Genomic DNA, 12,314 nt, shown 5'->3' on the forward strand with positions numbered 1-12,314 from the left:
TAAGCAAGTTTCCCAAGGTCACACAGCTAGAAATTTGCAGAGCTGGGGCTCAACACCCCGGCAGTCTGGTTCCTGAGTCTTTGCTCTCCTCTACCAATGCCCCTCCAGCTCCCGAACAGGTCCCTGGTGCACGGGAGAATCATAAAAGAGGGAGGTTCTCACATGATCTTATGTGCCCTGGTTTTCAGAGAGTCAAGATCTGAGAAATGGGTATGAACATTGGAACTAGATCTTGAAGGTTGGAGGGGCGCACACGGCGTAGTGACACAGGCTAGCCGCCTGAGGGGGCGCCAGACCCGCTCATGGAGCCAGGAGAGGGAGGAGGGAACCTTGCAAACAACTGTCATACTCAAACTCAGGACCACAGAACGTTGAGAACAGAGCATCTTGGAAGGCTGAGAACAAAGCCTCTTAGAACACAAAACAAAGGCCCCTGGAATCGTAGAATGGTGAGCGCAAAGCCTCACAGCATCTGGGAGACAAAAGACGCTTAGATTCTGTTCTAGTCAAATCATAGAATCTTGTACTCGGAATTATAATTCCAGAATTTGGGATATAACTGGCCTTGGCATCTTAGAAGCAATTCTCAGCTACATAATTTGTGAGGCCCAGTTTAAAATGAAAATGCGGAGCCCCTTGCACAAAAAATAAGAATTTCGAGACAGTAACAGCAGAATATTAAATCAAGCATGGGGCCCCTCTAAGCCGGTCGCACGCTTGTGAAGCCGGCCCCGCTCAGAAGCACAATTTTATGGGGAGACGTCGCTCGCTAGCTGTCCTGGCTCTCCAGTTTTACCGCTGAGTGTCTGGGAAAGCTTCGTGGAAGAGGAGGCAAATCAGGACTCAACTCTAACCTTTCCACCCACTGAGCAGGCTCAGAGGCTAAGGGTCGTGTGTGGGGCGGAGTGGGGAGAGAGGAGCAGCTGCCACACGGTCAAGTGGATCCATTCTCTATTTATAGATCCCCTATTCCCCTCCGGACTAGACTGCCCAATGGTAGCTAGAGCTCTCACGCAAGGGGGCGGAGATGAGGGACCGGGGAAAAGCAGACCAATGGCATTGGAGCAAGGGCGGACTTGTTTCATCGCTAAGGGGGCGTGTCCAAGGCCCAGAGGCTCGTTAACGTGGGCGGGAGTGGGGGGCGTGGTGAGGCAGCCCTCAGGCGGAGTAGGCAGCTGCGAGCATGCGTCGCGGTGGGGGGCGCGGGTTAACTGTCGTGCGTCTTCGTAAGGAAGGGCACCTTCCAATAGGAGACCATGGTTCTGGCGCTGGGGGCGTGGCCATGCAGATAAGGCGCGGGTGGGCGGGCCAATGGGCGGGCGCCTATGCAGATGAGACGGTGACAGCCGGGCCAGCGGGCGGGCAGGCGGGCTGTTGGGGCGGGGAGGTGGGACCGGGAGAGGGGTGGCCGCGGGGCCCGGCCGGGCTGGGGCGGGGGGCCGCAGCCATGATCCGGGCCTTCTCGTTCCCGGTGAGCCCCGAGCGGGGCCGGCTGCGGGGCTGGTTGGAGGGCAGCCTGGCCGGGCTTTGCGAGTTGCACTGGCTGCGGGAGAGGCAGGAGTACCGCGTGCAGCAGGCGTTGCGGCTGGCCCAGCCCGGAATGGGGGGCGCCGAGGCCGAGGCCGAGGAGGACGCCGACGAGGACGAAGATGCGGCGGCGGCGCGCCGGGCCGCTGCGGCCCTGGAGGAGCAGCTGGTGAGGGGCTGCCTGTCCGTCCATCCCTCCACCCCCGTCTGTGTCCGTCTGTCTCCGTTGGGTGCTCAGACACCCGTCCTGATTGAGGGATGGGGGATGGGAAAGGACAGGGGGTGGGGCTGGAGACCCCAGAGGCTGGGCGACGGGTAGGATCTGGCTCCCCCTCCCCCCCGCCTCAAACTGAGGAAGGGGCCACTGCATAGCCTCTGCTGAAGCCTCGTGAGATGCACGGGCCCCATCGCTTCCACCCATTACCCAAAGACAAATCCTTCTGGGAACCAAGTTGTGTCAAGCCGGGTTGAGTATTTGGCATGTGTTGTCTTCTTGCAGCTTGGGGGATAAGGGGTGATAGTCCCCATTTTACAGAGAAAGAAACTGCAGCTCAGACAGGGCAAGCGACTCACCCAAGGTCACACAGTCAGGATGCAAACATGTCCCGCTCCGGCCTGCTCCCAGGGCTCCATCTTCCCTAAGTCCTGCTGTGCTTGGAGATCTCCGGAGGGGGCGGGGTGGGGGAAGGGGATCCTTAGGCCTCCTGAGGGAGGGATCACTGCTGAGAGGAAGCTCACAGTCCCAGAGGGCCCCACGGTGATCTTGGCCCTGCAGTGACATTTTCCCTCCTTTCCTACATGGTCCCAGCCCGGGTTAACCCAAGAGGAGGCAGGTTGAAGCGGCAAGGGGGTCTGACTTCTGGATGCCTTGGGTGTTCTAATGGTGGACGATGAGGCAGAGGTCTCCAGAATGATCTCAGGAGCACCATCCTTCTCTTCCTCTCTGTGTCATTTCTGATTCTCTCCATCTCTTCCTGGGTTTCTCTTACTCCTCCCTACTGTCACATCTCGGTGACTTTCTGTGTGTCTGTTCCTCTGTCTTTCTTAATTCTCTGTGTGTGTGTCTCACTCTTTCTCCTGGTCTCCCTTCTTGCATTTCTGCACCTCTGTCGCTTCCTGGCCTAGGTCCCTGCCCCTAGCCTTCTTCCCCTCCCCCAGCCTGCCAGGCCCCAGACCCTGGCTCCTCCTGCAGATCCCATCCCCAAGCCTGTGTGTGGTCAGAGCTTCCCGTTTGGGGAAACCTGAGCCGAGGTGGCGCGGGAAGGGGTGCTCCCTGGTGCTGACCTCGACTGCCCCTCCCCAGATGGGCAATGGGGGAGGGGGGCTGAAGGCAGACTTTGGGGCTGCAAGGCGCAGCCCCTCCCCCGGCCGGGAGCGGGACCCTGCACATTCTTCTCTGGAAACAGAAACAGCTGTAGGAGGCCCCACCCCCTCCCAAAGTTAGAGACGCATTGTGGGGGCCCTCACCAGCTCTCCCACCCCCTAAGCTGGCTGGGCTCAGGAAGGCACCTCCCACCCCTAGAAGGAAAGGGAGAAGGCTTGGGGTTGGGCAAGCTGTGTCCTTCCTTCCCGTCCCTCAGTCTCTCCCGCTCTCTGCCTCAGTCTCCCCGTCTGCACCTCTCGGCTTCCCAATCTCTGCCCCTCTGTCTAGTACCTCAGCCTCCATCTCCCCCACCCCCATGAAGTGATAGTGGAGAGGCCTCTTCCCCCCAGAGTCCCCAGGCAAAGCTCCGTCCCAGCTTCAGGGAGGAGGCGGTGGCAGGCAGCGGGAGGGAGACAGCAGCACTGAGGGAGGAACAGAGAGGCGCTAAATATAAACTCTGGTGCTGGGGGCTCCTGGGTCCTTCTGAAGAGGGGGTAGGCTTCCTCTGATCCCGGAGCCTCTGTCTTATGATTCTCCCCTCCCCAACTCCCACCCAGGAATACACTCCCTTGGAAGCAAGAAAGCCTGAAGCCAAACTTGATTCATTTCTAATAGGAATGATGGGGATACAGGTAAAGACTTAGGGGTATCTCAGAGAAAAGAGACAAGAATTCTGCATGGGGGCAGGAGACCTGTTCTCTTCCACCAAGGAAAAAGCTCCCCCTCCAGCAAGAAGGACTTAAGTTAGAATTGCGGAACGACTTACTATCAGAGACAAAGGGAACTGGACACAGACTAGGGCATGTGAGTGTGTGTATATGTGTGTGGGGGGGGACAAAAGTCTGGGAAAGTTTGGGCAAAGAGGTCTCCAGGGTTCTAACCATTCATATTAAATCTGCCTGAGCTGCAGGGCTCAACCCGCTTGCAAAAAAGGGCTGAAGGGTACTGTGGCTTGCAGGGAGCCAGATTCAGGCCAAGGACCTTCCGGTCTTTTAAAGATTCATCCCTTTGCAGCTGGAAGGGATGAGGTTAGACTTACAAATGGTGAGGTGTGGACCGGGATTGTGTTGGGGGTCCAGGCATGGGTGGGGGAGGAGGCCGGGAGGCATCTCCTGTTTGTCCCTCTAAACCCTGCTCTTCCCTACAGTAGAAGAACTGAAATTAGAACTGCAGAATGTACCCCACAAACCCATCCTTTTATGTTTATTTTTAATCACACAAGTGAAACATGATTTTATTTTTTAGAAATGCATAGCTTTCATGTAGTAACAGAGCTAGCATTATTAAATGCTTACAAAGAACTGCTGTTTTAACTCATTTAATCCTCACAGCAATCCTGTAAGAGTGGGAATCAAATGATATGCCATGTTACGGATAAGGAAACCAATGCTCAGAGAGGTGAAATAACCTGCTCAAGGTCACACAGCTGGGAAGTGGCAGAGCTGGCAGTCTGGCTCCAAGTGAGGCCTCCTTAAGCACTTCATTCTACCATCCAGTCCTCTCTTCGGTTCCTTGAGCCCCTGAAGGCACTCTCTCCCCTGACACCACCATTGTCACCTTGGTATGAGTCCCTTCAGACCCCTTTCAATGCATTTACTCCCTGAAACAGTTTACATACCAAGTCATGTAGAGTTTTGCTCTGCTTTTTACAAATTCCAGTTTCTTGGGTGAGGTCCCAGAGACCATGCCCATGGATCTCAAAGAGCGGCCACCGGACTAGCAGCATCACAGGGGAACTTGTTATATATGCAAATTTTGGGGCTCCAGGCTGGAATCAGGAGCTCTGCAGGTAGGACCCAGTAATTTTGGTTTTAACAGCCCTCCAGGTAATTCTGACCCAGGCTCCTACTATACACTTTTTCCACTCTGCGCCATGTATATCCTGGTGATCATTCTGTATAGCAGTTGCCTCCTTCCTTTTTAACAGCGGTATAGTTTTCTGCTGTATACATTCATCCCTTTATCAAACATTTCCTTAGCACCTCCTTTGTGCCAGGCACTGTTCTAGGCACTAAGTGAGGGTCGGGAGAAGGGTGCAGCAGTGAACACAACAGACAAAAATCTTTGCCAGGGCCTGACATTCTAGTGAGAGAGACAAATAAACAAAGGGCAACCTGCGCTATCATTTTAAGTCAGGAGGTCATGACTACTGTGTGGGGAAAAGAGGGCAATGGGGTGCAGAATGACAGGGAAGCTTTTTTGGAAAGAGTGGTCAGAGAAGGGGTTGTGCAAGCAAAGATCTGAATGAAGCAAGAGCGTGAGCCAGGAGGTGATGCCTGGGACACAGCCTACGGAGGTAGGAGCGTGCATGGCAAGTTCAGGAAACAGTGAGGAGGCCAGTGTAGCTGGAGCAGAGCGAGTAAGGGGGCTGTTACTGGGGGACGTCACACTGGGTGTATGTGTGATTGTTATTTAGCCACCCCTGATGCTGCACAATGCCGCTGCTTTCCTGGGTTCTGCTCCAAGCTAACACCACCCTGAGCATCTCTGCACACCCAGGGCAGGAGCCAAAAGTGGAATGATTTGTTGACTTTCCTCCCATAAACAAGCCCAGATGGGGGCTTCTGTTCTTGTGGGGGAGGGGGGAGGACCGACCCAGGAGAGCAGCCGCAGGAGTAGGAAGCTGGCGGAGGGGGAGGGTGTGGTGGTGGTGGTGGGGGTGTCTGTGGGGGAGCCAGCCAGTCTTTCTGCCCTAAATAGGCCGGGCTGAGCGCCTGCCCTCCCAGCCCCTCCTCCTTCCTTCCCTGCTTCCCTCCTGCCGTCCAGACAAGCCACTTTTGTCTGAGGGTCAACCGTCAGCCCTAGGCTGCCACCACCTCTGGCCTCGCCCAGACACATGTGAGACTCCTGGATCTGGCCCTGTTTCCCCAAATAAGCTTAAGTTCTAGTGTCTTGGAGACCCCATCAGTGTTGTTTCAGCCCCTGCCCCCACCCCCATCACTGCCACACCCATAAAAGGGTTTTTACCTTCTGTTTACTCACACCTGACAAGAAACCGTCTTTTCTTGCAGCAAGAAGGGTCCAGGGTAGAGTCAACAGAAATTTCCCATGGGGGTAAGACGCAGTGGGCAGACACCAGGGGCTTCTGGGTAGGAATGGATCAAGGACAGGAAGATGTGCTCCCTGGCAGAAGACCCCGATGGGGCTTGTTGCTGCAGTACCACCAAGGTAGATTCACAGAAGGACTTTCCAGAGGCATTGGCATGGGGTGGGATTCTTTCTGAGGGGAGGAACAAAGACAGGAGCGGTGGTTAGCCTAGTTTATCCTTATGAGGAAGAGTCAGTCTGCAGCAGGAAGGACTTAAGGAAGACTTGCAAAAGAACTTTCTTCTGGTGATAAGGGGCAGTGGAGGAAGACAAGAGCATCTGAGAAGGGAGGGTCAAGGGCTGACAGAAAGCCAACCAATGGTTAAGGGATCTGCTAGGTCCTGGACACCAACTTTTAGCAGTGAATCGCCCTTACAGCAAGAGAACCTGAAGTCAGACTCAAAGAGGGACATTCTAATAGGGGTTAAGATGAATAGCTGATAGGGAGGGGGTAAGGGATGGGGCCTTCTGAAGTTTATCCCACCTAAAAGGGAATGAGGTGGCTGCAGTATGAAGGACTGGAGTTAGACAGCCAGAAGAACTTCTGATGGGATCAAGGGACATGGGTACTGAGGGAGATATTGGGTCTTGGGCATTGCTTTACCCCTTTTGAAATCAGTGCCTTGTCAAAAGGAAACTCCGCTCCTGAGCTGGAATGGGGAACCAGTCAGCAAAGGATCAGGGGCCTTCTGACCATCCTGCTCTCCCCATGCCCTCAGGAGGCCTTGCCTGGGCTCATCTGGGACCTGGGCCAGCAGCTGGGAGACCTCAGCCTGGAGTCTGGGGGTCTGGAACAGGAGAGCGGGCGCAGCTCGGGTGAGCATGGGGAGAGGGAGCAGGGTCTGCCTGGGACACCCCAATCTGTCCTGTCCCCTATCTCTTCGGCTCCTCCACCTCTTCCTCTTGGCCTCCTTTCTTCACCCCTGGTTTCCCCATCCAGGCCTCCTGATCGTCTCTCCCCTTCTCCCTGGAACCCAGGCTTCTATGAAGACCCCAGCTCCACAGGAGGTCCGGACTCACCACCCTCGACTTTCTGTGGGGACAGCGGCTTCTCCGGATCTGGCTCCTATGGACGCCTGGGTCCCTCTGAACCCCGGGGCATCTATGCCAGCGAGAGGCCCAAGTCCCTAGGTAAGGTGGGTGGCACTGGGCCCTGAGAGCCAGAGAATGGACAGTAAGAGGATGGTTTTGAGCACAAGCTTCTGAGTCAGACCGACCTGGATTCAATTCTGGCTGTGGCATTTCCTTTTCATGTGATTTCGAGCATGTCACTTCATTCGGGCCTTTGTTTCTCTGTTTAAATGGGATCAATAAGAACACCTACCTCAGAGGGACATTTTAGGTATCGAGTGATCGATCCTCTGCCCTAAGGCATTGGACTTGGCACATGGTAGCCACTCAGTAAACAGGAACTGCTGTTATTCAAGTTTCTGCATCCCTACTATGCGCCATCTTAGCAATGTTCTAGGGGTGAGGGATGCAGCAGTAAACAAAATCCCTGTTCTTGTGAAGCAGATATTCTAGTGGGAGAAATAGATAATGCACAAGATAAATAAGATATGGGGTATTAGATATTGACATGTATGATGAAAAGAAAGTAGGGAAGGGAACTAGGACGTGCCCCTTTAAGTTAGAGGGAATTGCAATTTTAGAAAATATGCCTGGTGAAGGTGTCACTGAGACTATATGATATTTGAGTGACACCCCAAGTGAGTAAGTGGGCCACACAGATATCCTGAGGCAAGAGTGTTCCAGACAGCCAGAACACAAGTGCAAAGGCCCTGAGACTGGAGCGTGACCGGAGTGTGCATTCAGAAGGTCAGTGTAACTGGAGACTTAAACTATAGAGGAGAGGGGTTAGGGATGGAAGTTAAAGAGGCAGAGGCAGGGCAGACCATGCAGGGTCTTGTAGGCCACTGTGAAGATTTTATCAGTAGATATGAGGAAAGGGCTGAGGGCAGGGTGTTTGGAGGCAGCGAAAGAGTGGGGGACGGGCGGTAGGCAGCCTGCCCCTACCAGGTTCGTTGAGAAAGGTCTTGGAGAGCCTCTGCACTCTTCCTTTCCTCTTTCCCTCCCCTAGGAGACGCCAGTCCCAGCGCGCCTGAGACGGTGGGCGCTAGGGCAGCGGTGCCGCGGTCCTTCTCAGCGCCTTACCCGACGGCAGTGGGGTGTGCGGGCACGGAGGCCTGCTCCTCGGCGGAGCGGCGGGCCCGCGCGGGGCCCTTCTTGACGCCCAGCCCGCTGCACGCCGTGGCGCTGCGCAGCCCGCGGCTGTGCGCCCGACCTCCTGCGGACTTGCACGAAGCCCCGGGCGCCGGGCGGCCCCTGGATGGCTACATCTCGGCGCTCCTGCGCAGGCGCCGCCGCCGGGGGGCGGGTCAGCCCCGGACCAGTCCCGGGGGCGCGGACGGGGGCCCGCGGCGGCAGAACAGCGTGCGCCAGCGGCCGCCCGACGCGTCCCCGCCCCCCGGGGGCGCGCGGCCCGCGCCTGAGGCCCAGGTGGAGCGCGCGGGGGGCCGTCCTGCCAGCCCCAGCCCGGCCGCTTTGGGCCGCGCCTGGGCCTCGCCGTGGGAGGCGGAGGTGGTGCCGGAGCCCGCCGCTCCGCCCGCCGCCCCCTCGCCCCCCGACAGCCCGGCCGAGGGCCGCCTGGTGAAGGCGCAGTACATCCCAGGCGCTCAGGCCGCCACCCGCGGCCTTCCTGGCCGCGCGGCGCGCCGCAAGGCGCCACCACTGACCCGTGGCCGCAGTGTGGAGCAGTCCCCACCCCGCGAGCGTCCCCGGGCCGCGGGCCGCCGCGGACGCATGGCCGAGGCGTCGGGCCGTCGGGGCTCACCCAGGGCTCGCAAGGCCGCGCGCTCGCAGTCCGAGACCAGCTTGCTGGGCCGCGCGGCCGCAGTTCCTCCGGGGCCCCCCAAGTACCCGACGGCTGAACGGGAAGAGCCTCGGCCACCCCGGCCCCGCCGCGGCCCCGCGCCCACGCTCGCGGCCCAGGCCGCGGGGTCCTGCCGTCGCTGGCGCTCCACCGCCGAGATCGACGCTGCGGATGGGCGCCGCAGCCGTCCCCGCGCCCCGGCTGCCCGTGGTCCGGGTCCTGGCCCATCCCCGTCAGCTCCTCAGCGCCGTTTGCTCTACGGCTGTGCGGGCAGCGACTCGGAGTGCTCGGCTGGGCGCCTGGGGCCCCTTGGACGCCGGGGGCCTACAGGCGGCGTTGGCGGAGGCTACGGGGAGAGTGAATCGAGCGCCAGCGAGGGAGAATCGCCTGCCTTCAGCTCCGCATCCAGCGACTCAGACGGCAGTGGTGGCCTCGTGTGGCCTCAGCAGCTGGTGGCAGCTACCGCGGCCTCTGGGGCAGGGGGTGGTGCAGGTGGAGGGGCGCCCGCGGGTCCCGCCAAAGTCTTTGTGAAGATCAAGGCTTCCCACGCGCTCAAGAAGAAGATACTGCGTTTCCGTTCGGGTTCACTCAAGGTCATGACTACAGTGTGAGTTTGGGGGTTTGCTTGGGCTTCCCCTTCATGGCCTCTGCACCACCACACTCCCAATCACTGACCCTTCCACACCTCCCTTCCAAAGACCACCATTTTCTCTGCTTCCAAAGACCCTTCCTCACTGCCCCCATCCACTGCAGTCTTGGTTGAAAAGGCTCCCCCTCCACCATAGGGAGGAATGGGGGAGGAGCCTGTTTGGCTCAGTTCAGATGCTGGCTGTGCAACCCTTGGGCAAGAAAGTTCCCTTTCTCTGGGCCTCACTTCCCTCATCTATACTATGCGTGTACTATGGTATGCAGGAGGGGTAATTCAGTTTGAATTTCCCCATTTTAGTTAGGCACTTGTTCCCCTTCACTTCTTACACTGACGCTCTTATTCCTCCTTTCCATGCCTAGATATGCCCCCCCCTCCGAACCATTCACAAAGTGCCCCTCTCCAAGTTCCTGGATCCTTAGGATATCCTCTTAACATCTGTCTGAGACTCTCTGTCTGACCCAGATGGTGCCTGCAGAGTGCCCTGGGAAGGGAAGGAGCACTGACTTTGGGGTTTTGAGGGTCAAATAGGAGTTAACACCAGGCAAGAAAGATTATTTTACCTCTGTCTATGGACATATTGGAGGATTGGGAGGTAGAAGAAGGAAGGAAGATGGCTATCTCATGTCCCCGCCATGAGAGAGGGAGTGGGGGGAGCCCAGGATGACCCCAGCTGTTCCAATCCAGTATTTTTTTTTTCTTTTTAAAAAATTACTGTATTTATTATGACGATGGTGACTCCCCAGTGCACAGGGGGGCCAGATTCTGTGTGTTTCGCTAACCTCTTTGTAAATAAATGCACAAGGGTACATATGTGTTGGGCTCTTCTTCTGTGGTAAAATGTGAGAAATGCTTTTCCTTTGGACTGCCACTTACCGAGGAACTACTGTTTGCTTTGGATATGGTAGTGTCCAGAGCCAGATGGCAGACCCCAAGTGGGTCTCTACATCACTTTCCTACCATTGGCCATGTTACTTAGATGAATCTGACCTAGGGTTGAGTTTTGTTCAGTCATAAATATGGTTTCAGAGAAATGGAAATAATATAGGTGAAGGGACAGGAGCGATCCCTTCTCTTGGAAGTCATCGTAGTCAGTTTGGTGTGCATCCTTGCATATTTTCCTTTATGTATTTGCATACACATACTAATCTAAGTAACTATATAAATACATATATAATGCATATACATATAGTGCTATATACATATAAAACTATATTTACATCTACAAATTGATCTATAATGTATGCATTATCATTCTTTTTTGTTACTAAGTCATCTCGCCTGAGATTTCTTTATGAGAAAGATTTTAGTAAGAATTGGATTCCTTCAATTGTTACAGTATGACTTAACTTTCCTATTTCTTCCTGTGTCAGGATTCCTTCAATTGTTACAGTATGACTTAACTTTCCTATTTCTTCCTGTGTCAGTTTTACTAAGTTGTATTCTTCTTGGAATGTGTCCATTTCATCTAAATTTAGATGACATATTTTCCTATCTTTGTATTGTTAGTGGCTGTAGAAGATTCCATGTGGGAAGTCCCATAATCTAGCCCCTATCTGCAATTCCTGTGCTCTTATGGTCCTTTCTGAGGTAATGCCCTTTACATGCCTCTATGTGCATGTATGTATCTATTTCTGTAGGATCCACAACTGGAAATATAATTGGTCGCTATAGTATGCTCATTTAAAAACCTTGAATGGACACTGCCACATGTTCTTCCACTAAGACTGCCCTCGATTGACATTTCCAACAGCAATTTCTGAGATGCCCATTTTCCACTCCTTCACCAAACAACAGATATTATTAAGCATTTTCATTTTGCCTATCTTATGGGGAAAAGATTGTTTTCTATTTTAATTAGTGTGTCTCCCTGCCTATTTCCTTGTGGCAACACATCATTCATGTGATGATAACCAAACTTATTGGTTCACTTGTAATTCTGTGAATTGCCTGTTCACACCCTTTGCCCATTTTTCTATTGGGTAATCCCAGTGATTATACTAATTTCATGGATGGTAAATAGAAGCTTGGAGAGGGGCCATTACTTGCCCTGGTCACACAGCAAGAAGGAGGGAGGCAGGGCTAGGACCCAACCCCCATCTGACACCACAGTCTAAAGAATGGAGATTTCTTGCTGCTTTGGCCTATATGTGTGGATCCACCTTGTGTCATTTTGAGCTCCTAGAAAGGTGGGACCGAGTCTGCTCTGCTCACCTGTATCTCCAGCACCCACTCAGGCTCTAGGGAAACAGTAAGGAGCAACAGGAAAAGAGGTCCTGTCCTCTGAGGCTTCCATTCTAGTGGTGTGTGTGTGTGTGTGTGTGTGTGTGTGTGTGTGTGTGTGTGTGTGAGTGTGTGTGTGTGTTGTGTGTGTGTGTATGGATGAACATATACTTCTTTACAGCAACAATAAATAAAAGTAATTTTTAAAAGTTTGCTAGAAAAAGCCATTGTTTGTCAGGCCCTTGGGATTATTTGACCCAACTCCATTCCCTAAAAGAGGCAACTGAAGCCAGAAAGGGGGATGGGACACCAAAGCTACACAGTGAAGCTAATGATCAGCAAAGCCAGAATTTAAGTTCAGGCTGTCAAAGAGTCCATACTCTTAACCACTGTCCTACATAACCTATTTGCCATATGGATTATCTGTAGAAGGATACACAAGAAACTGTTCACAGGGATAGGGGAGGAAAAAAAATTTTTTTAAGGTGATAAAAGGACTATGGGGAAAAAGTGAGCAGAGATATGAGGGGTTGGGTGGGATTGGGGAGTCTGTAATTTTAAATAGAGTGATCCAGGGTGGTCTAATTGAGAAGGTT

At 54.4% G+C, this 12,314-nt stretch overlaps 1 protein-coding gene across 2 annotated transcripts; it reads left to right on the forward strand.

Moving 5' to 3' along the window:
- The first annotated feature begins 1,447 nt into the window (after positions 1 to 1,447).
- DACT3 (dishevelled binding antagonist of beta catenin 3) lies at positions 1,448 to 10,304 on the forward strand. 2 transcript variants are annotated; one of them, XM_036885627.2, is made up of 5 exons: positions 1,564 to 1,696; positions 3,448 to 3,522; positions 6,697 to 6,793; positions 6,956 to 7,108; positions 8,058 to 10,304. In XM_036885627.2, exons 1-5 carry the CDS (start codon positions 1,601 to 1,603, stop codon positions 9,458 to 9,460), a joined length of 1,824 nt encoding a protein of 607 aa, XP_036741522.2. In that variant the 5' UTR covers positions 1,564 to 1,600; the 3' UTR covers positions 9,461 to 10,304. The 2 variants fall into 2 exon arrangements, with proteins under 2 accessions (XP_036741520.2, XP_036741522.2); XM_036885625.2 differs by lacking the exon at positions 3,448 to 3,522 and having other exon boundaries at positions 1,448 to 1,696.
- Positions 10,305 to 12,314: the final 2,010 nt, after the last annotated feature.

This window comes from Manis pentadactyla, chromosome 15 (genome assembly GCF_030020395.1).
Source record: "Manis pentadactyla isolate mManPen7 chromosome 15, mManPen7.hap1, whole genome shotgun sequence".
In the NCBI taxonomy this organism is placed as follows: Eukaryota; Metazoa; Chordata; class Mammalia; order Pholidota; family Manidae; genus Manis; species Manis pentadactyla.